Source organism: Carassius gibelio, chromosome A7 (genome assembly GCF_023724105.1).
Source record: "Carassius gibelio isolate Cgi1373 ecotype wild population from Czech Republic chromosome A7, carGib1.2-hapl.c, whole genome shotgun sequence".
NCBI lineage: Eukaryota > Metazoa > Chordata > Actinopteri > Cypriniformes > Cyprinidae > Carassius > Carassius gibelio.
Window position 1 is genome coordinate 9,910,080 of NC_068377.1, and position 26,068 is coordinate 9,936,147.

Genomic DNA, 26,068 nt, shown 5'->3' on the forward strand with positions numbered 1-26,068 from the left:
ACATCAGAAATGTCTTCTGGGGCCTGTACCATGATGGTAGCTAAACAAATTCAAAGTTACAGGATTAGTTTTGAGTTGACAAAACCAAACCGCTCCAATCCGGCTCTGTAGGTACCATGATGCTGTTCATCAACTTTCTTTGTCAACTCAGGCTTTGATCCTCAGTTTGTGGAGCGCGTGCACATGAATTTGTGACATCACTGGCGAACAGCCAATCACGAGCCTTGCAACAAAAAGCAAGTATGATTTTCTTCTCGCAAGAGACCCAGCGAGATTCAAAACTAAAGGTTAAAGGTTTTGCTAAAGGTTAAGAGACTGAAGAATATGACAAATTTAAACAGGACAAATAAAATAAATAATCTTGCTCTATCAGTGAAGTCACAAGTGAAACTTGTTAACTCAGTTCATACATTTTAAAATATATAGTGGTAGAGACTAGAACATGTAAGGTCAGATTTTTTATTTTTTTAAATGGTGCAATCTTCTGATACTACAGCTTATTTATATGATCGGTATACATTTATATTTATTTAAAATAAATGATTTATAATAACTGTTTAACTAAAATTGCTTGTGTGTAAAAGATAAATAATAATAATATGAATCACAATAATTATATAAATCATAAAATGACTGAGTAATTATCATTAACGCCAGACTTCTATTTTTTTTTTTTTTTTTTAGCATTAGTGACATTTAATTTGGAGCAAGATAAACTGGAGTGACTTTGTGTCAGACATGTGTCACTTTTCTCACATCTGATTGGTCCAACTTCAGTTTGAGATCTCTAACCCAGAACATAACCTGCCCTGGAGCAGGTTAGCCGTGGAGTGTAAGTTACTATGGCAATGAATGCAGCTAAAAGCCAAACCACTTACATGGTACCTAAAACCCAGGATTGGTGCAAACTATACTGAAATTTACCTGGCTAGCCAGCTAATCCAGCTCCATGGTACAGGCCCCAGGTTGAAATTGAATTAAATAAAAGTAAACAAATACTGTGCTTACTTTAAATTGAATGTGATTTGGGGGGAATTTGGTCATTTTAAAACAGAAATTTCAAACCTGGTTAAATTAAATTAAACCAAAATGTTTAAATTAATTAATAAAATTAATATCAATAAATACAATCAATATTGCGTTGAGGCACTTTGAGTGGAAGTAAATGTCATCTGGTTAAAATAAAACCAAACCAATTAAAATAAAATAAAATATTGTGGTGTTACATCCTAAGATGTATGTTATTGTTGCTGTTAATACTGTGTGTTAACTCCATATGTAACTGTGCTTCATTGATGCTTGACATCCTGTTGGGAGTTGTAGTTTTTGTTGGTTTTCCTCTGTTCCTCCCTGTCCTCTCACAGGAGACCTAATTTATGTCACCTGTTCCTCGTCAGAGCTGTGGAGAGGAGCTTGTATTTAAACAGAGGGAACGGACACAACACCAGAGAGAGTTTGGCTTGTCTGTTTTCCCAGTTGGTGGTTTAAGCAGTGGTGCTGCTTTAAGAAAGCCTGTTGTATTTGATTGCTATTGTGTGATCAGGGCCTGTAGTGTATCTTCAAGACAGCCTGTTGTACTGGCTGTAGTGATTAGAAATTGTTTTCTTTTTATTCTTTTGCCTGCAGACGCAGTAAGGAGGTGGGTGCCACTTTTATTTTATCAACTTATGCTTTTCTCCTGGTTTTGTGGAACAGTGAGGAAGTCAGGGAAGAGACATGTTGTTGATTTTGATGTTTTGTTTGCTAGGTAAGTTAGATTACTTTGTTTTCAGTTAGCATCCCCTTTTTGTTTGTTATTTTGGCCTTAACCCCCTCCTGAAGCTACAAGCGTCTTTATTCTTTCTTTTTGAATTACCCATATTGTTAAACCTCTAATTTTCCCTTACCCTTTAATGCTGTACAAAGACTTTACATTGTAAATAAAATCTTGAAGAGTTTCCATGAGTTTGAGTGCTGGGATTATGGATAGTCAACTTTCTCACTATTTTTGTTTGCAAGTTCACCGACACAATTGTTCATTTTTCATAAATAGCATATGTTACTCCCCTTGTCACCCCTAGACACAGAGGGGGACGTAACATATTTGGGGGCTCGTCTTAAACTTTTTTTTTTCAAAGAGATTTATTTCTTACTCTACTTTGCTTGACTGTTTCCGTTTTTGGGCGATAGAGAGGAGACCTCTTGGAGCGTGAGTATGGAGTTCAATTTAACAGCGTTTACTTTAGCTCCTACTATTGAAGTTTATAACAAATGCAGAAAGCAGGACTTGCTGGTGATCGCAGATTTTTTTAATATCACTGTTCCAAGGAAAGCTGCTAAACGGGTAATTAAAGATAAGCTTTACATGGAGCTAGTTACTGCTGGTATTCTGCCAAGCGATTCTGAAGACATGGAGGAAAATACTGAGACTGCAGATGTAGGTTCTTTTGCTGGTCTGCCTCCCAGTATTGATCCTACCAGTCCACGCTTTGACCCTGTGCTTGCGCTTAAGTTTAAAGAATTAGATCTTGCCTTGAAGCAGGAACAAGGGCTTCAAGTAGTTAATCTCCGTACATTAGAGGTACAGGCTAACAGAGATATTAAATTGCGTTCCCTGGATATAGAGGCAGAGACTTTACGGCAAAAACCTGTCCCGGCACCGCGTGCTAGACCCTCAAGTGTCTCACTCCACTTTTGATGTGACGAAGCACATAAAGCTTGTACCACCATTTAAAGAAACTGAGGTGGATTCTTATTTTATAGCGTTCGAGCGTATAGCTGGTAAGCTGGGGTGGCCAAAAGATATGTGGGGGCTATTGCTCCAGTGTAACCTTGCTGGCAGGGCACAGCAAGTGTGCTCTGCTCTGTCAGTTGAGCAGTGTTTGGACTATGAAGTGGTTAAGACGGCCGTTCTCCGAGCTTATGAGCTAGTGCCAGAAGCTTATCGTCAGCGTTATAGAAGATTAACGAAAACAGTCAATCAAACATACACCTAATTTGCTAGAGAAAAGAAAAACCTCTTTGAAAAGTGGTGTGGTGCTGGTAAAATTTCGAGTCTTGAACAGCTTCAAGAACTTATCTTACTAGAAGACTTTAAAAATTGTGTGCCAGAGAGTGTAGTTGTTCATTTGAATGACCAGAAGGTCATGACACTCTCTGAAGCAGCGGTTATCGCTGACGAATTTGTGCTTACCCACAAAAATGTTTTTCTGGTGAACTGTATGTTTCATAATCAGCCTCTCGTTACCGAGAGTGGTGTGAGGGACAGATTTTTAGGGAGTAAATTGGAAAGAGGCCATAAGACCGTCTCGAACCGTGTTGGAGATAAGCGTGTATGCTTTTGTCTTGACCCTGGCCATAAAACAGTGGACTGTAAAGCGTGGAAGCAGAAAATGGGAACAAAGACTAAAAGTGTTGCTTTCATTCACTCTGCTGCAGCTGTTGAGAATTCTCTGCCATCACACATCTCTGGTTACGAACCGTTTATGTTAAGAGGAACCGTTTCACTCTCCCCTGATTCCCCTGCATACCCGGTCTCGATTCTACGTGACACTGGGGCTTGTCAGTCCCTTATACTGGATAGTGTACTGCCTTTTTCATCTGAGTCTTATACGGGCACAAGCATCCTGGTTAGAGGTGTTGAACTGGGTTGTGTAAAAGTACCGCTACATGGTGTCTGTTTGTCATCTGAGTTGGCTTCAGGACCTGTTAAGATTGGTGTGCGCTCTGAATTGCCAGTGAACGGTGTAGACCTAATTCTAGGGAATGATCTGGCAGGTAGTAAAGTGTTTTCATCCCCAATTATGATAGAAAAACCTGACTTGTTTAGTCGCGTGAATTTATCTACCAGTTTTTCCACTGTATTTCCAGATTGTGCTGTTACTCGTGCACAAGCCAGAAAATTTTCTGACGTCATTGATCTCTCTGATTCCTTTATTGCACCATCGTTTGAACCTGCAGAGTGTAAGCTTGAGATTGAAGCTAAGCTAGATGTTCCTAGTGATGAAGAGACTCCTCCTGCAGAGTTGCCATTCCTGAAGACTGGTAGGGAGCAGCTCATTACTATGCAACGCTCTGATCCAACCCTTAAACATTGCATAGAAGCTGCTGATGCGAATATTAAATTGCCAGCCGGGGTGGAGTATTATTGGGACAAAGAGGTTTTGATGCGGAGATGGAACCCTAGACTAGCTGATGATGCTCTCGCTAGCTGTCAAATAGTGTTGCCCTTTGCTTACCACTCGCAAGTCCTAAAGCTGTCACATGAGCATGTTCTTGCAGGTCATTTAGGGATTGCAAAAACATATTACCGTCTCACAAAGTATTTTTATTGGCCTGGAGTTAAGTCTAGTGTGTCCCGATTTTGTAAAGCGTGCCACACATGTCAATTATCTGGTAAACCCAATCAGAAAGTGCCCCCAGCCCCCTTACATCCAATACCAGCAATGGGGGAACCATTTGAAAGGTAAGTAATTGATTGTGTTGGTCCTTTGCCCAGGTCCAAATCTGGACACCAGTATATCTTGACTATAATGTGCGCTGCAACTCGTTTTCCTGAAGCTATCCCTCTGCATACTTTAAAAGCTAAAACTGTAGTCCAAGAACTAGTTAAGTTTCTTTCTACTTTTGGGTTACCTAGAGTCATGCAGACGGACCAAGGGACTAACTTCACTTCAAAGTTGTTTGCGCAGGTTGCAAAAGAGTTAGGTGTTAGTCATGTGCTGTCAAGCGCATATCACCCACAGAGTCAAGGTGCTGTGGAACGCTTTCACCAGACTCTTAAGTCAATGTTGCGTGCATATTGTTTAGAGTCTGGGAAAGAATGGGTTGAAGGCTTACCCTTGCTGATGTTTGCCGTCAGAGAAGCAAAACAGGAGTCAACTGGGTTCAGTCCAGCAGAACTGGTGTTCGGCCATACTGTGAGGGGTCCTCTTAAACTACTGCAGGAACAATTACTGTCTGCAAATCAAAGCCCGGTGTTGGATTATGTCAGCCGTTTTCGTGAGAAACTTCAAGCCCGCGATTTTGCTAAAAGTCACTTGTTAACTGCCCAGGCTAAAATGAAGACCCATTTTGACCGTAAAAGTCTAAGCCGCAGTTTCCAGCCAGGGGACTCTGTATTAGTGTTGCTCCCTATTCAGAACTCTCCTTTGCAGGCTAGATTTGCTGGTCCATACTCCATTAAAGAGAAATTGAGTGAAACTGACTGTTGTTAATACGCCTGATCGTAAGAGAAAGACTAGGGTATGTCATATAAACATGCTGAAAGCATATGTTACATTAGCGAAGTCAAATACTTTCCATGATTCCAGTGTTACCCCTGTCATTGCTGCTGCTTGTTCACCTGTATATTCCCCTGCACAGGATGGCCTAGGCATGGGCATTGAGAACGTGTTCTGTGAACGCCTAGAGAACTCAACCATTATAAATGGTCTAGAGACTTATCTTGCTCACCTCTCTACATGTCAACGTGAAGATATTGTGTGTCTAATTAGTAGGTTCCCTATGCTCTTCTCAGATGTCCCCAGTCAAACTACGGTCATTTGTCATGACATTGATGTTGGAAACTCCCCTCCTGTCAAACAGCACCCTTATCGGGTTAACCACCGAAAACGTGAGATAATGAGAGGGGAAGTGCAATACTTGTTGCAGCATGGTTTCCTTAAACCTAGTCAATGCCCCTGTGCTTGCTGCCCCAAACTTCACCCTGCCTTTCCAGTTGCAAATAGATGCCAGTGCAACTGGAGTAGGAGCAGTTCTCCTGCAAGAAGATCCTTTTGGAGTGGACCACCCAGTATGTTATTTTTCTAGAAAACTTTCCAAATGTCAGCAGAATTACAGCACCATAGAGAAAGAGACTTTAGCTCTCCTCTTGGCTTTGCAACATTTTGAAGTTTATGTTGGAGGTAGTTGTACCCCAGTGTTAGTTTATACTGACCACAATCCCCTGACCTTCTTATCTCGAATGTGTAACTCTAATCAACGCTTGATGCGCTGGTCCCTCATTGTACAAGAGTACAATTTGGATATTCGTCATAAAAAGGGTTCCGAAAATGTCATTGCAGATGCACTGTCCAGAACCAATAGTGCAGACAGTTGACCTGTGGATACTTTGCCCTTTGTACGTGAGTACATGTTTTGATGAATCGTTACAAATTACGGTGGTAATCTGTAAATTTATGGGTGGGGGTGTTACATCCTAAGATGTATGTTATTGTTGCTGTTAATACTGTGTGTTAACTCCATATGTAACTGTGCTTCATTGATGCTTGACATCCTGTTGGGAGTTGTAGTTTTTGTTGGTTTTCCTCTGTTCCTCCCTGTCCTCTCACAGGAGACCTAATTGATGTCACCTGTTCCTCGTCAGAGCTGTGGAGAGGAGCTTGTATTTAAACAGAGGGAACGGACACAGCACCAGAGAGAGTTTGGCTTGTCTGTTTTCCCAGTTGGTGGTTTAAGCAGTGGTGCTGCTTTAAGAAAGCCTGTTGTATTTGATTGCTATTGTGTGATCAGGGCCTGTAGTGTATCTTCAAGACAGCCTGTTGTACTGGCTGTAGTGATTAGAAATTGTTTTCTTTTTATTCTTTTGCCTGCAGACGCAGTAAGGAGGGGGGTGCCACTTTTATTTTATCAACTTATGCTTTTCTCCTGGTTTTGTGGAACAGTGAGGAAGTCAGGGAAGAGACATGTTGTTGATTTTGATGTTTTGTTTGCTAGGTAAGTTAGATTACTTTGTTTTCAGTTAGCATCCCCTTTTTGTTTGTTATTTTGGCCTTAACCCCCTCCTGAAGATACAAGCGTCTTTATTCTTTCTTTTTGAATTACCCATATTGTTAAACCTCTAATTTTCCCTTACCCTTTAATGCTGTACAAAGACTTTACATTGTAAATAAAATCTTGAAGAGTTTCCATGAGTTTGAGTGCTGGGATTATGGATAGTCAACCCTCTCTCACTATTTTTGTTTGCAAGTTCACCGACACAATTGTTCATTTTTCATAAATAGCATATGTTACTCCCCTTGTCACCCCTAGACACAGAGGGGGACGTAACCGTGGTGATGCACTTTGAGTGCAGGTAATTTGGGGTGAATTTAGTGATTTTAAAACAGAAAGGGCATGCCTATATTTTCCTACAATGAAACAATATTTGCTGATGAGTTTAATGAACTTTTTTTTTTTTTTTTTTTTTTTTTGAGATAAACTTTTGTCCTGTTCCAAGTAATGAAAAAGTACCAAAAAAGCTGAAATATGTCATTTGTTTAATTGCAAATCATTTGATCCCACACCAACATCAGTGAAGAATGAACATGAGAATGTGTTTTTTGTTAATTTATTTGAAAATTAACTTTAAATCTAAGAGGGTACATCTCCTGTGTAGTTTACCACTAAGGGGTTCGGATGACAATCAAATTTGGAAAGCTCCGTCTCAAGCTGAAGAGAGGGGTGTCATTTCCAAAAGAGCACGCGGCGCTCAAGAGTTTGTAATAGAGACCGAGAAAAGGTCTGTCTATCGCCTCCTGCAGGAGAAAGGAAGAATGACGAGGCTGAGGTGTCCTTTGTCACACCGCAACAGGTAGCAAGCAGAAAGATGGCACAGAGAAAGAGAAAACAGACAAAAAAAAAGAAGCAGCTAATCCGTATAAAAGTGTAAAGGAACTAGAATGAAAGCTGAGCCTTGGCTGAAGGAAAAGCAAAAGCTTACAGCACCTGGTGGTCCCAGGCGCGTTCTCCTCTAAGTCCCTATACTGACCAATTATTGACCAATCATTGAGCGCCGTTGAGCAGCTGAATCTACCAATCACTGAGCTCTGTTGAGCAGGCTGCTTCCTCAACCCACCAATCAGTTGGCTGCATTGCTTTGATTGACTGAACGTGCGTCATGTAAGTGACGAGCGTTAACAATATCATCAGTGGACTGAGATCGGCAATAGCAAAAAATAGGTAAGTACAGTATATTCTCCAGTATATTCATATAAATACTTTCTAACATTTTTTTTCTGCATGTATTTACGTGCAGTAATTACAAAGTTATTAACTGTTAAAGTTTTAAAACCATTAAGGGAAAATATAATCGCCCATCTAACTAACATTAGTAACATGAATCGTTAAACTGCAGTAATTCTTGATAGGCTTTGTAATGTTTTACTAAAAAGTAAATACTTTGGAAATACCCAAGCACAATCAGGGCTGGACATTAGGACTAACTTACTATCCAAATACAAGTCGATTTTACTTATGGCTAGTAACACAACTGTCACTTGCCAGTTTGTCCTGTTGGAATTAACTGACTACATACTGTACATTAAAACAGTTTAGGCCTGTTTAAACTGTTTTTTCCGGCTATCTCAACTAATCTAAACTATTTTGTCTCACTGTAACTGATAAGCCATTAACATTCAATAACATGTTAAAACACTGAAAACACAAGGCAAGCAAAAATATAGTCTAAAATTATAAAAGCATTACCTTTTGAACTTTCAGCTAATCATATGAAATATCAAATTAAAAGGTAAATCAGATAACATCCATAAAGATAACTCAGTAATTGTGTAGTGTTTTTTTAAAATTATTATTTACTTTAAGTAATAGAAATAACAGTACTGTTACTTGTGTACATGTTTTGAATCTCCTGGTCTTCCAGTGTTTAGTCCCATGTACAGTTTGAAAAGAAGAAACTAATCTGAATCTGTTTATTACAACAGATAAAAAACATGGATTTGGCGGGACACAAGTGCAGTGTATGTGGCAGTAGTTTCGCTGTGAAGTCCAACCTGACTCGGCACATGCAGCTTCATGGTAGAGCTGTAATCGGGCCTTAAAAGTTAGGCCCGACAGGACCCGAGCCCGACAGGTTTCGGCCCGAGCCCGACAAGTACGATTGACAGCTTTTTTAAAGCCCGAACCCGTTTACAGCCCGACATTATTCAAATGTGCGCACGCACACAGCTCTTTTGCCTTTTGTCAACAATGAGTAATTTATTCAGGTTTTAACATAATTTACTCATAACTAACGTAGACTAGACCACTTGGAAGTTGGAATAAAGAAATAAAATAAGTCCTCTGTGACATCGTAACATCTCAGCATTCTAGACATAGGCTCATTTAACCTATAAATAGACCAACGCACCAATAAAAACGAGTCATTTAAAAATGTTTTTAATTAAGATAAATTTTAAATTAAGATGGGTATTTGGCAATAACGAAATTAAGATAAAGGCTCCACCGGATTTGCTTTATTTAATAAAAGAATAATGCAAACTTTAGCGTAAATACTCTGTCAACATTATGCATTTAAGACTCAATTAATATATAGTTATCATTTGAAAAACCTTTACTCACAGAGATTAGGCTAGATCTACATGTTTTTGCGGAGGAAAATGATTGAATCCAGTAGATGCCTTCAGCGCGTTCCTGCGCTCACTGATGGTGCGTCATTATTCACTCATTATTCTCATTATAAACATGGTAAAAACTTTTCCACACCTCAGACTTTGCTTTAGTTGCTGGTGCAACCAAAACGTAATCACCAGAGGCAAGCCTCCGTTACACCTGCTCAGCATTCATTTTCACATCTTTCTCGCGCTAATCGAAACACATCACATGACCGCTCGTTTACCTCGCAAACCGGAGCGCAAGCCCGAGCCCGGCCCGAGCCCGCGTAAGATGATAGAAATCCCGAACCCGGGTCCCATCGGGTTCGGGCAAAAATCTTCAGCTCTTCTTCATGGTCCAAAGGAACGTGTGTGAAGTGTGTGGGAAAAGCTTCTCACTGAAACAGCAGCTGAGCAGCCACCAAAAACAGCACCTGTACCCATGCATCCATCTATACAGGCAGGGAGAGGCCAAGCTGCAGTGTACGGATGCAGCTAAGAGTGTGGCAATGGCCCCCAACAAGGCAATAGACCCCAGCTGTCTGGATTCTGGAAAGGCGGAGGCTGCTGCAAAGAAAACTTGACGGGAAATGTGGAAAGGCCAGCTAGTTGTCACATTCGGCAAATATGCAGGACAGTCTTTCAGGTGGCTGCTTGAAAATGATGTGGGCTGGGTCATATGGCTGCTGTCTGAATATTGCCAGCAGGGTGAGAAGAACGATCTCCTAAAGTGGCAAAAGGAATGATTGCTGCAGTATGCCAGAGAGTTCCCACTTGTCACCTTTCACCTTGACAAACGCTTGGAGGTAACTTTGGCCCTTTGACTGAGATTAAATTATATTTACTGTTTTGTTAATAAAAAAATAAAAATTAGTGCATGTGTAAATCAGTTAGGCACATGTAATGCACCTTCAATAGTAAAATCATCAATGTTTACTCTGCACAAAAGCTTGTGCTTTAGACATAGGAAGTGGTAACAGTGAAATACTTGTGTTTATGTGGTACAGTACAACTTTGTATGTGTTTTTCTACAATTTCTTTAGTTTCTGCATGAACAGGAGTCAAGGAAAGACAAAGGAAAGAAGACTGAATCTACCCTTTCTAAGTTCCAGCAGGATCCTGACTATGACAGTGATGCTGTATTGTTGGCAGCTGCTGGTGATTAACATTTAACACGCCATAACTCGATTTTAAAATTCATATAACATTTTCTTACTGATGTATTTCAAACATATAACTAAAAATACACTGCCGAAATATCACACATTTTATGGCACTGATAATGATATTTCACTTTAATTTTCAGCAGGGTGAGGGATATTATCAAGCTAGCTGCTTGGTGGCATTTAGATAACACATAAAACAATTTAATTTGTAGATGTGACTTTTTATTATATTACAATATTTTTTTTAAACTATTGCCTATATTTTTTGTAGCAGCTCTATACTAAAATGTTTGTATCAAATATCAATTGTGTTCTCTAAAATAAGTTCTGATAACATGGAAAATAGAAACAAACTTTGTTTATTTTGATTATGCTTATATTTGTCATTATATTCACATCTTAAGCAATGTGCTCAATACATTTTGTCTGATTTTTTTCTACAGAAACTGTCCTTGAAGAGTCTGAGGTAGCGGATGCCACACAGCTGGACACCTGGGGAGAGCTCACACCGGCTGTGAGTCAGGACTCTTCCATGATCCTCAGCACATCTCAGGGAAGACCTTCTTCCCTTGTAGACACCTCTGCCTCAGAAACCGGTAACATCTTGCTGGAGGGCTGGCAGAAATACTGGGAGCATCCTCCTCCATCAAGTGGCTGAAATGTGATGAGATGTTTGGTCTGTTTGAGAGGCCTATCCAGTACAAGAATGCCAAAGGAGAGATTGTGGAGAGAAGGCTTTTAAAGGAGAAGATGGAGTTCCACCCACCCCCAATTCCTACTTCTGTCAAGGGAGGACTGCCCAACAGGATGGCCTTTTTCACAACCCCGGTCTTCTTCTGGCGCCCAGTTGGTGTGATGCAAGCCAAGATCCGCTGCCCTAGCTCCAACTGCCATGCACCACCAGGTGAATACCTTGAGAAGAAAGGCTTTGGTAAGTTATGCCAGGCAAGTGTGTGGGATGAAGTACAATTACACCCTGTTGACGGAGAAGCTGAAGTGTTCACATTGTGAAAAGATGAGGTGGGCAGTGAGCAAGACACATAGTGACGCAGACAGTGAAGATGAGAACAGTCATCATGTTCAGCAGTACATTTGGCTGGCACACAGTCCCAAGATTCTGATGAACTTGGGCCCGGCCATCAGAAGCATGTTTCCTGCCATACTATGTGGGAAGCGTGCCATTGACAAAGGCATGGTAACTCTTCTGAATGACAGGGTCAACAGTGTGTCCATGAACAAAGTCCAGAGAATGCTGCAGCAGGGACATGATGAGTGGTACGTGGAGCGCCGTGACCTGTACCAGACTCTCCTGTACGAAGCCCACACAGCTGGATCTGCATCGTATCAGAAGAGCATCCTGTCCTTTGTCAAAGCTGCTGGTACTTATACCCCTCCCCTGCCCCGGACTCCCCTTCCTTGTGCCCGTGTGCTGAGGCATGCACACATGATCATGGAGATGGAGAAGATGGTTATTGATAGAAACTATCAAATGAATGTTCTGCTTTGTGTTTTCCAGGTCCTTAAAAAGATGTATGGTGATGGCCAGGGCACCATGCAGTATGTCACCTCTGAACGAGTGGGGGCAGTTCTTGACCACAGTGGTGGTGGCAGCTGAGTCTGAGGGGTGCTACAGACGCATGGCCAAAGGTCTGATGACCCGCTTTGAACGAGCTAGGGCTCCTGCACCAACTGTCATATATGCAGATAACAACTGTTGTCGGTAGGTAATAACACATCCATATACCCTGATCAAATTTGTCATTCATTTAAAGTAAAAAAAAATGCTGAATTTATATTGTTTCAGTGACAGTGGTTCGTCCTTCCTGGAGAATCTTTTCAGGGACTGGGTGCAGAAGGGCACTGTGGTCAGACTGGACATCCGACACTGGCTGCACCGCTGGGGGGCTGTTGTCATCAAACAAAGCCATGCCAAGTATGGGGTGTTCATGAGTGCCCTTGCAGGTGCAGTGCTGGCCTACTACAAGGACGATATGATGCTCCTAATCCAGGCAGTCAGGAAGGGCAACCAGGAGTTGTATGCCAGTCTTTCAGACGAGGACATGATAGCCTTCCTCAAACCTCACCAGATCAGGTCCTATGTCAGACGGATCACCTGTGGAGTTGAGGTTAAGTGTAATATTAATCCATGTATAATATTTATGTATAAGAAGCTCAAAACAAACTTCACTAAAATTAACTAAGTTGTCACACTACTATACTTCATTTTGGAAATACTTCCAATTATTGAAATAATTTCACATTTTAAGCGATATAACTGTATAAAATAAATGTGAATGATTGTTACAGGAGACAGCTTCAGCAATTGAGTCCATCATTACGGAGTTCAATGGACCTGCAGGCCTTGACATTGATGGAATCCACCTGTTCAAATCAGCACAGGCAGTGAATTCTCACAGGGCAACTGCAAGCAAGCATCTTAGTTGTATGCAGGTGGGTAAACATGTTTGTAAAATCTTACAAACTCAAACTCACAGACACCATAATAAATAAGCAATGTATGTTTTATAGGACCCCCCTGGTATACAGCTGTATGTGTCAGTGAAGGTGGTGGTGCTGAATGGTGTCCGCCTGAACAAGTACAGGTGTCAGCGAGGCAGTAACTCCTTGGAGGGCTTGCACTCACACCTGTACAATGCCATTCCCTCAGAGATGTGGAGTTATGCCATTCCAAGTAAGTATAAACACATTTAATATATATACAAATATTGATTAAACATTATTGTTCATAGGCATATTTGATCTCTATTATGTCCAATTTGTAATCAAAATTAGTTTCTGATGTACAATAATGCATGAATGGTCATGTCTTTCAGGTGTATCTGATTGCATTTGCTGTGCAGTGGAACAGCCGCATGGAATCACTCCGGGTTGCTGGTGGTCAATGGCAGGCAGACGTGGTGTATGGACCCGTGGCAGATTCAGCGCCTGAATCAGCAGGCTGAGGTGCTCTTCGGTAAAGAGCATGTCCTCGAGCCCAACTTTGCCACTCCAATGCCCTACCCTGCTGTATACAAGGACCCAGACGAGGAGGAGCTCCTTGGAGTAGAGTATGCCATGTGCCAGTCAACCAGCTTCACTGCAAAGGATTACTATGCCCAGCAAGGTACACAATCTTGCATTATAACAATATACATACAAACTAAGCAGTCAAATATCTATAAATATCTTGCATATTCTATCCATGACAAGTTTGTATGATATAGTTCATTTTTATTTTACATAATATGAAACAAATTAACTGCAGCATTGCCATGTTGTATTAATTAGTCTGATGTTAGTTGTTGTAACTGCCTAGACACACTGGTGATTAGTACATTACATATTTGCAGTTGAGGAAGAGCAGTCCTGTGAAGAAGAGGAGATGGCTGAACAAAGTGAGGACAAGCTGGCAGATGAGGGTGTGGACATGGGTGCAGAGTCAGAGGAGGATCCTATGGACACTGTCAGTGACAAACATGTAATCCTCACTCAGTCAGAACAGGTGGAGGAGGAGGACAGTCCTGCTCTGCAGGATGTGCTGATGACCCAGAGCCATCTGCATCTTCCTGGGCTGGAGGAAGTGGAAGTCTTGGCCCTGCTCATTTTAGAACTGGCAGACAACAGTGACCGTCACCTAGTGCCAGCTGACCTAAGGCTGAAGATTTGTACTGCAGTTGGTGCTCTGCAAGAGCATGACAGGTCTGCAGCCAACTTTGTAAAAAAGTATGGAGTCAAGGTGGGGTTACACCCTGTTTTGCAGATGCTTGGGAGCTGACGAACCTGAGACCAGAGCAGCACAGAAGACAAAGTTTTCCTGGTTGAGGTACCTTCAGGCAGCCCAGGTGACTGAAGATAGTCGTCTGTTGTACCTCATTATTAAGATGCTGAAAAACCGGCCACCAGCCAGTTGTCTCACCTCCCCCACTAATTTGTTTTCCCCCAAAAAGGGGCGTTAACCTTCGATGACGCCAAAGTAGCGTTGGTCTATAGTGTGACATCTGTGTAAACATAGATGATGTCACAGGTTTTTTTAATTAAAGAAGATAGCCTTCGTTTGTATGTAGGCCTAGGCAATTTATATATTTACAATACTTAAATATAATTAATAGTATTTTATTACTTTTGTATTAGTTGTATTATATGGCATGGGAAGAGAAAAAGGCTAACTACAGGGCAACAGTAATGCCAAAAGTGAAACCCCACCAAAGAGTGCTGTCAGAAGAACCAATGCCAGCAGCTCCTACTCTGCCAGAATCCCTTCCAGCTCCAGATCGACCTCAGGTTCAGTACCAGAGCCTACGTCATGTAGCTGGGAAAAGGCATGGTCAGAAGCGGAAGTGAGTTTTTCAGTTATTCATTTCACAAATATGTGACTTTACTATTTTATTACAATATGTGAACACGGATGGTTTAAACTTAAACACAACAGACCATGTGACTTGATAGTCATACACATTATTTCTCATTAATTATACACATTATCGCATGTATATTTATTTTTGCAGGTTAGATGTGGAAATGCTTGTGAACCGGCCCATTCAACCTAAAACCCCTGTGGCCACGTACATCCCACCCAGAGCATCAGCAGCACCTGTCCTGGTAGTGGTTCCTGCACAGCCACCGGGACCATCCATGATGCTCTGTGGGGCATCCAACAGTCAAGGGTTCATACCATTCTCACCGCCTCCTGAGCTGACATCCAGATTAATCAAGCCTCATAAATCCTTGAGGCCTTGTGGGGCCTGCCAAGTACCCCAGTGTGGTGGGCAGTGTAAGAGGTACACACCCTCCGAAGACAAGGCTGCTGAAAGTAGCCAAAAAATATTCACCTATTGCCCAGCAACTAGGAAGTCCAACATTTCAGGTTTTGAAGGTGTTGTGTTCAACAGTTTTGAACACTTCAAAAGTGTAGTAGATGAGGAACTAAAAAAGAAAAAAACTACAACTACATCTGCTACTACATTCCCCAAATCACAATAGCAGATTTCTGGGGTATGGTTTGGACTTGGTTCAGACCTGGATTAGACCTAGTTTAGATTTTGCCCTAATTTGGTCCTGGTTTAGACATGGTGTGGGTTACAGAGATTTACATGTCCTCAACATTATTTACACTTTGTGGGTTACAATGTACTATTTGCCATGTTATTTATATTCTCATTATAAGGCTAAATATAGTTAGCCATATGTGCTACTATATCTAGCTCTTATACCAATTTACCGATTCATTATACACCATCTATAAAACACATACCTATTTTCACATAGAAAAAAAGATGTGTTTTTAGTGAATGTAAATATCTGCTTAACATCACATAACATTGTACTGCATTATCTCATCCCCTTGTATATATTGTATGTATATTGTATATTGCTCAGTGTGTACATGTATAAATCTTGTTATAAGAATCCTGTAAATAATAACCTATTAGTACCTATTTTGCTATATTTTCTGCTAAATTACTTAATAATTAATGTTAATTTTATTCTGTTTATCTTGTTACCTGTATTATTATTATTGTTGTGTATTTCTTTCTGATATGTAGATATATATTGTTGAACAAATAATAAAAAAGAATGTTTACAAATATATTAATTCCTCTCACTGCTGTTTTCCCATTTTTCCACTTGATTTGTCCACTTCATGTAAAGACTTTCACATGAAACTGCATTGAGTAAAACAGGCTGAATTACTTACCAATAAGGTAAAGATAAAGTATTTTTCTAAAATTCCATTTAGGCCCTTTTATGGGCCTACAGGGGAGCATGTAAAATGTGTACGTTTTTGTGTACATTTTACATGCTCCCGAGCTGGCCTGGGGCCCCAAAAAAACGACACTGTGTGAGTGCCCCTTTGATCGTCAATGCAGTAACGTGTAATGACGCTGTTATCTGGATCCAAACGGAATTTACAGGTTAACTTGCCAAATTTTGAATGAATTAATTAAAAATAGGTCATTGCACTTACATCAAATCACGATATGGACTAATATCTGTAAATATTAAGCCAGAACAGTCTATTTAAATATGAATCCTGCATGTTCTGCGTGTCTCTGTTAATGAATGGAGTAGAAGCGCGTCTTCCTTTATTAACACACACTGAAGCGCGTGACGCTCGCAGCGATTTCAGCGTCTGCTGTCTCACCAAATAAGGACGTGAACACATGAACAACATCTCCAGAACTACTCTGACAGTCACTTCATGAGCATTTGACCGTTTTATTTGAGTAAAACTAGAGTCACATCACATACACAGAACTGTAAAGGTACGTCAACCCGTCAAAATAAAATGTAAAAATAATTGTTTTAGACAAGTATTTGCCAGAGATGTATTACTATTGTTCAGCAGAATGTACATAGCCTACTACTAAAAAAAAAAATCAAACATTATTATTATTTTTTTTTTTAAGGTTTAATCACACAAAATTTCTTCCATGTTTTATTTTTAATAGTAAATCCCCTTTGTTTACCAAAAAGTTAAGTTTGATTAATTTTCAATAATTAAAATATAAATTAAATTAATGTTTTGTGTTTAATGTTTAATGTGCATCTCAGAAAATGCTTTATTTAAAACCTCAACTGAATGGGACTTAATTGCTGATAATAATTATGGATAATAATTAAATGTTTATTTTTGATGTATGCATTTAAAAATAAAAATATTTTTTTTCTAAAAAAGAAAACATTTTAGTTGTTCATTTTAAGAGACACAGGAGTCTTATTTTCTCTTGCATAATTAATATTGCACTTTAATTAAGTAAAAACACATTTTATCCGATTACTCGATTAATCGATGGAATTTTTGGTAGAATACTCGATTACTAAAATATTCGATAGCTACAGCCCTAGATGAAAGTGGCATAGCAAATAGCATGCTATACTATTCCACCGTGATAATCTACAGTATTGTTCAAAATAATAGCAGTACAATGTGACTAACCAGAATAATCAAGGTTTTTCGTATATTTTTTTATTGCTACGTGGCAAACAAGTTACCAGTAGGTTCAGTAGATTCTCAGAAAACAAATGAGACCCAGCATTCATGATATGCACGCTCTTAAGGCTGTGCAATTGGGCAATTAGTTGAATTAGTTGAAAGGGGTGTGTTCAAAAAAATAGCAGTGTGGCATTCAATCACTGAGGTCATCAATTTTGTGAAGAAACAGGTGTGAATCAGGTGGCCCCTATTTAAGGATGAAGCCAACACTTGTTGAACATGCATTTGAAAGCTGAGGAAAATGGGTCGTTCAAGACATTGTTCAGAAGAACAGCGTACTTTGATTAAAAAGTTGATTAGAGAGGGGAAAACCTATAAAGAGGTGCAAAAAATGATAGGCTGTTCAGCTAAAATGATCTCCAATGCCTTAAAATGGAGAGCAAAACCAGAGAGACGTGGAAGAAAACGGAAGACAACCATCAAAATGGATAGAAGAATAACCAGAATGGCAAAGGCTCAGCCAATGATCACCTCCAGGATGATCAAAGACAGTCTGGAGTTACCTGTAAGTACTGTGACAGTTAGAAGACGTCTGTGTGAAGCTAATCTATTTTCAAGAATCCCCCGCAAAGTCCCTCTGTTAAAAAAAAGGCATGTGCAGAAGAGGTTACAATTTGCCAAAGAACACATCAACTGGCCTAAAGAGAAATGGAGGAACATTTTGTGGACTGATGAGAGTAAAATTGTTCTTTTTGGGTCCAAGGGCCACAGGCAGTTTGTGAGACGACCCCCAAACTCTGAATTCAAGCCACAGTACACAGTGAAGACAGTGAAGCATGGAGGTGCAAGCATCATGATATGGGCATGTTTCTCCTACTATGGTGTTGGGCCTATTTATCGCATACCAGGGATCATGGATCAGTTTGCATATGTTAAAATACTTGAAGAGGTCATGTTGCCCTATGCTGAAGAGGACATGCCCTTGAAATTGTTGTTTCAACAAGACCATGACCCAAAACACACTAGTAAACGGGCAAAGTCTTGGTTCCAAACCAACAAAATTAATGTTATGGAGTGGCCAGCCCAATCTCCAGACCTTAATCCAATTGAGAACTTGTGGGGTGATATCAAAAATGCTGTTTCTGAAGCAAAACCAAGAAATGTGAATGAATTGTGGAATGTTGTTAAAGAATCATGGAGTGGAATAACAGCTGAGAGGTGCCACAAGTTGGTTGACTCCATGCCACACAGATGTCAAGCAGTTTTAAAAAACTGTGGTCATACAACTAAATATTAGTTTAGTGATTCACAGGATTGCTAAATCCCAGAAAAAAAAAAATGTTTGTACAAAATAGTTTTGAGTTTGTACAGTCAAAGGTAGACACTGCTATTTTTTTGAACACACCCCTTTCAACTAATTGCCCAATTGCACAGCCTTAAGAGCGTGCATATCATGAATGCTGGGTCTTGTTTGTTTTCTGACAATCTACTGAACCTACTGGTAACTTTGTTTGCCACGTAGCAATAAAAAATATACAAAAAACCTTGATTATTCTGGTTAGTCACATTGTACTGCTATTATTTTGAACAATACTGTATTTACCAAATGGGGGTTAGGAAAACCACACAATATATTCCATTCATCAAACATTAGCTTGGGATAATTTTAAGCATTGGTAGTGAAAGCAGCTGCCGGCATCCCTTCCCTTCTAATATCAAAATATGGAAATGCTAACATATCTTTAAGTTTTCCGTAAACTTTATAAGTAAAAATACTGTTTGCTAACAGTTAAATGACAACTAACTAAAGATTAATTAACTATCAATTTACCATCTATTAATGACTGTTATTATAAAGTGTCTACCATCTAACTTAGTTAGCAACTATGGTTTTGGGAAATGTACCCCTGAGCTGTTAATAGTGACCTCTTTCAATATGCTAACAGTGAAATAGTAAAACGTACTTCACAGGTAATTTCAGATTTGTTTTCAATTATTTTCCCAGCTACACCATCAACTTCATCCTCAACATCAACAGATGCATCACTTCTCAATGCTGATGTTTCCTCTATATAGCACAAGGTACCACAAGCTCTATAATTATAGCTGATATCCTGCACAGCCCAGAGTTTAAACTGATAGGTGTATGCTGTCATATTATCAGAAAAAAACAGTGCAAATCACTACTGAATTCCCACTGTAAACCTTTTTTATTTATATAAAGTGTGGGTGAACTTAAACTGTATGGCTATGCTGTGGTTCGTGTAGGCTTTGCGTGCGTGTGGGGGTCGGGGGGCCTCTTTGTCCATTTTGCTTGGGATCCCCAAATTCCTTCAAATGGCCCTGCCTATACTGACCAATTATTGACCAATCATTGAGGGCCATTGAGTTGGCCGCAATCAGTTGGCCGCATTGCTTTGATTGACTGAACGTGCATCATGTTAGTGACGAGCAGTAACAATATCATCAGTGGACTGAGATCGGCGATAGCAAAAAATAGGTCAGTATAGTATATTCTCCAGTATATTCATATAAATGCTTTCTAACCGTTTTTTTCTGCGTGGATTTACGTGCAATAATTACAAAGTTATTAACTGTTAAAGTTTTAAAACCATTAAGGGACAATATAATCGCCCATCTAACTAAAGTTACTAACATGAATCGTAAACTGCAGTAATTCTTGATAGTCTTTGTAATGTTTTACTAAAAAGTAAATACTTTGGAAATACCCAAGCACAATCAGGGCTGGACATTAGGACTAACCTACTATTCAAATACAGGTCAAATTTTACTTATGGCTAGTAACACAACTGTCACTTGCCAGTTTGTCCTGTTGGAATTGATAATGTACATTTAAACAGTTTAGGCCTGTTTTGTTCTCCACTAATCTAAACTATTTTGTCTCATTGTAACTGATAAGCCATTTACATTCAATAACATTTTAAAACACTGAAAACACAAGGCAAGCAAAAATAGAGTTTAAAATGATAAATGCATTACCTTTTGAACTTTCATCTAATCATATGAAATATCACATTAAAAGGTAAATCAGATAAAATCAATAAAGATGACTCAGTACTTGTGTAGTATTTTTTTAATTATTATTTACTTTAAGTAATAGTAATAACAGTATGTCACGGTTGGTAAACCGTGATCTCGGGTTGTTTACACTTTGTGGTGAATTCTGTGTGTTCCGCGTCTGCACTTAATTGTATCAGCAACAGCTGCCACTCATTACTCATCCACTATATAATGGCTTGTCACACGTCCTGTGTTTGTGAGATCGTTGTTTCATGTCGTTGTGTTTACCCCCGTCTGGCTTCTGTGTTATTTGCGTTGGATGTCTGTGTTTCCCTAGAACCTCATCCACTCTTCGCACCATCACTCAGCCACGGACACTTACCTTCGGCTCTATTCCCCGCAGTTCCTGTGCCACTCTCTCCTGCTGCCTCACGCCGTCAACATCCGGATTCCTCACCTTCTCTCCACCACCGTCTGGACTTCTCACCACTACTACCATCCCTCTGGAGTGTCGCCGTATCATCGTCATTGTGTGTTTATGTACCATCATCATATCTTCTCATTAAATATCTGTAACTCGCTATTGTTTCCTGACTGTCCTTTCACCAGCCGTCACAGAACGATCTCACCACTATGGAAGCAGCGAGCACCAATACCCTCACCGACTTCATGCACCACAGTGTCAAAAAGATGGATCAGCAGCAGGAGAGCATCTCGAACACCGGACGCACTGTCCAAGCGCTGGTGGCACAGTTGTCCGAGCTCACCCAGCAGATCCATCAGCTCACGTCTCCCACTGCGCCCATCGCACCGCCTGCGCCGTCTGTTCCCCCGGGGATTCCCCAAGACCACTTCCGGCCAGAGCCGCGACTTCCGGCGCCGGAGAACTACGCGGGTGAGCCAACCTTTTGTAGAACATTCCTTAACAAATGCTCGATGCATTTTGCTCTGCAGCCCCGCACTTTCGCTACGGAGGAATCCAAAGTAGCGTTCACGCTCACACTTCTCTCTGGCAAGGCTGCCTTATGGGGAATGGCGGTGTGGGAGAATCAACATCCGTGTTGTGCCTCGTTCCACCTCCTATCAGATGAGATGAAGAGAGTCTTCGACCGGGCCGCGACCGGCAGGGAGGCCGCCCATCGCCTCTCGGAACTCCGGCAAGGACATTCATCTGTCAACGAGGATTCCATCGAGTTCCGTACCCTGGCGGCCGCGTGCCACTGGAACAAGGCGGCGCAGTGGGATAGATTCCTGCATGGGTTATCCGACCGTGTTCAGCAGGAGATCTACCTCCTCGAGCTGCCCCCTACTCTCAACGAACTCATAGACCTGGCGTTGTGGGTGGAGGCCAGGTTTAATCGCCTGGGCCGCCAACACAGTCCTTCCAGACCTCCATTCTCTCCTGGTAGGGGACGCTTGAGTCGAGAGAACACGGTCAGTTCTGTCAATGATCACGAGCCCCTACAGGTGGGTCGAGCTCGGCTGTCCCGGAGGGAGAGGGAATGGCGGAGGTCCCAAGGACTATGTTTATACTGCGGAGGCTCTGACCATAACAACTACTCTTAAAAGAGTAAAAGATAAAAGATATCGGTAAAAGAGTCAGCCCGATAGTAAACCTGTGGCTACTATCGGGTGGGATCTCCGCTGAGAAGTCCTCACCCACATCATCGACCCTCCTTCCAGTGAGACTGCGGTGGAAGAATCACCATCATGAATGCCAAGCCCTTCTGGTCTCCGGAGCCGAAGGTAATTTCATTGATTCTTCACTTGCACATCACCTGAAAATTCCTGTCCTTCCTGTGTCTCTCCCCATCCATGTCACCGCACTCAATGGCCAGGAACTGCCTCACGTCACCCACCATACTGAACCCATCACACTCATCACATTTGGCAACCATCAAGAAACCATATCCTTTTTCCTCATACTCCCCTGTTGCTCCCATTGTTTAAGGTCACCCCTGGTTGTTCAAACATAATCCATGAGTGGAATAGGGTTGAAACACCGTCACATTGTGGAGTGAAAGTTGTCATGAGACTTGTCTGGTTTCTGCTTGGCCTGTTGTTCCTGTTTCTGTTTATCAGAAGGAGACCATGGCTTTGCCAAACATGCCCATTGAGTATCTGGACCTGAAGGAAGTGTTCAGTAAGTCCCGGGCTGCTTCTCTTCCTCCGCATCGTCCCTATGACTGTGCCATAGACTTAGTGTCAGGTAAATCTCCGCCTAAAGGCAAGTTATACTCTCTTTCTATTCCTGAGAGGGAGGCCATGGAGAAATATATTTCTGATTCCTTAGCCTCTGGGTTCATCCATCCTTCCTCTTCTCCAGCGGGGGCGGGGTTCTTTTTTGTGGGTAAGAAGGATGGTTCTCTGCGACCTTGCATTGATTACCGAGAGCTGAACAACATTACTATTAAGAATACTTATCCGTTACCACTCATGTCTTCAGCTTTCGAGAGGTTGCAGGGAGCATCTGTATTCACAAAATTGGATTTACGTAATGCTTATCATTTGGTCCGCATCAGGAAGGGGGATGAATGGAAAACTGCCTTTAATACCCCTAGAGGGCACTTTGAATATTTGGTGATGCCGTTTTTCAAGGCTTTTCTGGGGTTTTTCAAGCACTCGTGAATGATGTGTTGAGAGATATGGTAGATCAGTTTATATATGTTTACCTGGATGACATACTGATTTTTTCTTCATCTCTCCAGGAACATGTTCAACACGTCAGACGAGTGCTCCAGAGGTTATTAGAGAATGGGCTTTTTGTCAAGGCGGAGAAGTGCGTATTACATGCACAGTCGGTCCCCTTCCTAGGGTATATCGTGTTGTCTGAGGGAACACGAATGGACCCTGACAAGGTAAAGGCTGTGATAGATTGGCCATCTCCAGATTCCTGTAAGGCCCTACAGCGGTTTCTGGGGTTCGCCAATTTCTATCGGTGTTTCATTCGTAATTACAGCCAACTAGCCTCACCTCTGACAGCCTTGACCTCCCCCAGTACTCCGTTCAGGTGGTCTAACGCAGCTGAGGCTGCGTTCACTAACCTCAAGAACTGCTTTGTTTTGGCTCCCATCCTTGTGGCCCCTGATCCCACATGGCAGTTCGTGGTGGAGGTCGACGCATCAGAGGTGGGGGTAGGAGCAGTGTTGTCCCAACGTGCTGCTTCAGACGATAAGGTACACCCTTGCGCATTTTTCTCTCATCGATTATCTCCTGCCGAACGTAATTATGACATTGGCAATAGAGAGTTGTTGGCGGTCAAATTAGCGTTGGAGGAGTGGCGCCACTGGTTAGAGGGTTCAGGGGTTCCCTTTATTGTTTGGACCGATCACAAGAATTTAGAGTACATCAGAACTGCCAAAAGACTCAATTCCAGGCAGGCTCGGTGGGCACTTTTTTTCGGCCGTTTTGAATTTAACCTATCGTACCGCCCGGGTTCCAAAAATGTTAAACCCGATTCTTTGTCACGTCTTTTTGATCCCTCCGACCGTCCCGCTACTCCCTAGTGTATTTTGCCTGAGAGATTAGTAGTCTCAGCACTCGTATGGGAGGTCGAGTCAAAGGTCAAGACGGCCTTAGAAGGGGTAATGCCTCCGTCCGGTTGCCCACCGAACCGCTTATTTGTGCCGGAAGAGTTAAGGTCCGAAGTTGTCCAGTGGGGTCATTGTTCCAACATGGCTTGTCACCCAGGGATAAGTAGAACTAATGGGTTGGTTAGACAACGATTCTGGTGGCCACGTATGGCTCGCGATGTCCGCGATTTTGTTTTGGCTTGTTCAGTTTGTGCCAGTGGTAAGTCATCTAACCGACCTCCTGATGGGCTTCTTCAACCGCTGTCTGTCCCTTAGAGACCCTGGTCACATATCGCTCTAGATTTTGTTACCGCCCTCCCGCCCTCTAATGGCATGACAGTCGTTTTGACTGTAGTGGACCGGTTCTCGAAGGCGGCACATTTCATTCCCTTGCCCAAATTACCTACAGCCAAGGAGACAGCGGTTACTGTTTTAGATCACGTCTTTCTGCTTCATGGCCTCCCGGTAGACGTGGTTTCAGACAGGGGATCTCAGTTTATATCCAAATTTTGGAAAGAGTTTTGCAAATTATTAGGAGCGTCAGTTAGCTTGTCGTCGGGTTATCATCCCCAAAGCAATGGACAATCTGAGCGAGCCAACCAAGATTTAGAGAGGACGTTGAGATGTTTGGTCTCCAAGAATCCTTCTTCCTGGAGTCAACAACTCTCTATGGTGGAGTACGCCCACAATTCATTGCCAGTGTCAGCTACGGGCCTCTCTCCATTTCAGTGTAGTGTAGGGTACCAGCAGTGCCGGCCTGAGCCTCTTGGGGGCCCTAAGCAGAATTTGATTTGGGGGCCCCCCCTCCCACCATGCGGAGTCACCTGTGCTTCAAGATTATTGACACAAATGTCACACTATAATGTTACATTATAAATGAATACAGTGAGATTATGTATTAATACAAAATAAATAAATAAAAATCAATACTTAACATACTTCACTCTTAAACTTCTGAATACAAACTGTCACAAAACATGAAATAAATAATTTGCCAAATTGAAGAAATTATATAGGCTGTGTAATCTATAGCAAAAATGTAACAGCAGCAATTACATGGCATTTGGCTCCATGTGCATGCATTTGTAATAACATGTACATAAATTGTTTATTTTGTATGTGCCTACAATATGTATTTTAACAGTGTTATTATTAACCAATCATTATGGCCTCATATTTTTTTTTATATAATGCAATAATTTATATGAAGTTAATTTAAAGGCTATTGATGGCTTAGGTCTGTTTTTATAGCAACAACAACAACAACAACAAAAAATTATTTGAAGTAACAAAACCATGGTTAATTTGCAGTTGCCATGGCTACAAGAACGATGATTTGTGGTGTTATTGATAAAACCATGGGTAATTTTCGTAAGGGAACCTGAAAAAAAAACAAAAAAACAACAGGAATGTTTAACAGCAATGTGCCTGAAAGTGATAAACGGGTCTCGTTTTTACCTAAATGATTTATAATTTATTTTAATATATATTAAAAATGTATAAGGTGACTGCAAGTCTTTCTCCTCAAATGCTACTGAGCTTCAAATTTGCCTTTGAGCCCATGTGAAAAAGTAGCATAATTTACATATGTCTTACAGTTTGTTTTAATAAATATTCAACATTATATTCAATTGTGCATTATAGCTGACACCTAGATGAACAATTACAGTTGTCTTTATGACTGTAAGTCATTCTCCTCAAATGCTACTGACGTTAGAAAAGTGTATAACAATATCGCATGTAACTTTAGAGACGGTCCCTAAATTTGAGACTCTCGAACGTCCAACGACAAGCCACCTTTATGTCCTTTTCTTCTTTCTCTTTTCGGCACCAGAGGGATACATCCTTTTTGTGACATGGTTTATCATTTATTACAGTGAAGCACACTTGCGCGCTGGCGCGAATTGTCAATGCACGCGAGGTGTCTATGTGCAATTGCGCATGACTAAAACGCTAGCAGACACAGCAGCAGTTGTTGGTAAATACGTTTTTTTTGTCTTGAATTATTAATTTATTCGTTCATTA

General features: G+C 41.1%; 2 protein-coding genes across 2 annotated transcripts; both read left to right on the forward strand.

Annotated features, from left to right (window-relative positions):
• Positions 1 to 11,708: 11,708 nt before the first annotated feature.
• On the forward strand, positions 11,709 to 13,326 carry LOC128016394 (uncharacterized). Its single transcript, XM_052600865.1, has 6 exons — positions 11,709 to 11,950; positions 12,033 to 12,236; positions 12,321 to 12,642; positions 12,824 to 12,967; positions 13,046 to 13,208; positions 13,310 to 13,326. Exons 1-6 carry the CDS (start codon positions 11,709 to 11,711, stop codon positions 13,324 to 13,326), a joined length of 1,092 nt encoding a protein of 363 aa, XP_052456825.1.
• On the forward strand, positions 13,054 to 16,014 carry LOC128017706 (uncharacterized). The gene is made up of 4 exons (XM_052603166.1): positions 13,054 to 13,208; positions 13,351 to 13,640; positions 13,867 to 14,853; positions 15,022 to 16,014. Exons 2-3 carry the CDS (start codon positions 13,439 to 13,441, stop codon positions 14,289 to 14,291), a joined length of 627 nt encoding a protein of 208 aa, XP_052459126.1. The 5' UTR covers positions 13,054 to 13,208; positions 13,351 to 13,438; the 3' UTR covers positions 14,292 to 14,853; positions 15,022 to 16,014.
• The last annotated feature ends 10,054 nt before the right edge of the window (positions 16,015 to 26,068 follow it).

Bases quoted from the DNA above. Each gene is read 5' to 3' on its own strand.
- LOC128016394 (XM_052600865.1), top strand. From the start codon at position 11,709: ATGGTAACTCTTCTGAATGACAGGGTCAACAGTGTGTCCATGAACAAA. The intron at 12,643-12,823 runs GTTAAGTGTAAT...TGATTGTTACAG, and splicing joins GGATCACCTGTGGAGTTGAG to GAGACAGCTTCAGCAATTGA. The intron at 12,968-13,045 runs GTGGGTAAACAT...TATGTTTTATAG, and splicing joins AGCATCTTAGTTGTATGCAG to GACCCCCCTGGTATACAGCT.
- LOC128017706 (XM_052603166.1), top strand. From the start codon at position 13,439: ATGGACCCGTGGCAGATTCAGCGCCTGAATCAGCAGGCTGAGGTGCTC. The intron at 13,641-13,866 runs GTACACAATCTT...ACATATTTGCAG, and splicing joins GGATTACTATGCCCAGCAAG to TTGAGGAAGAGCAGTCCTGT.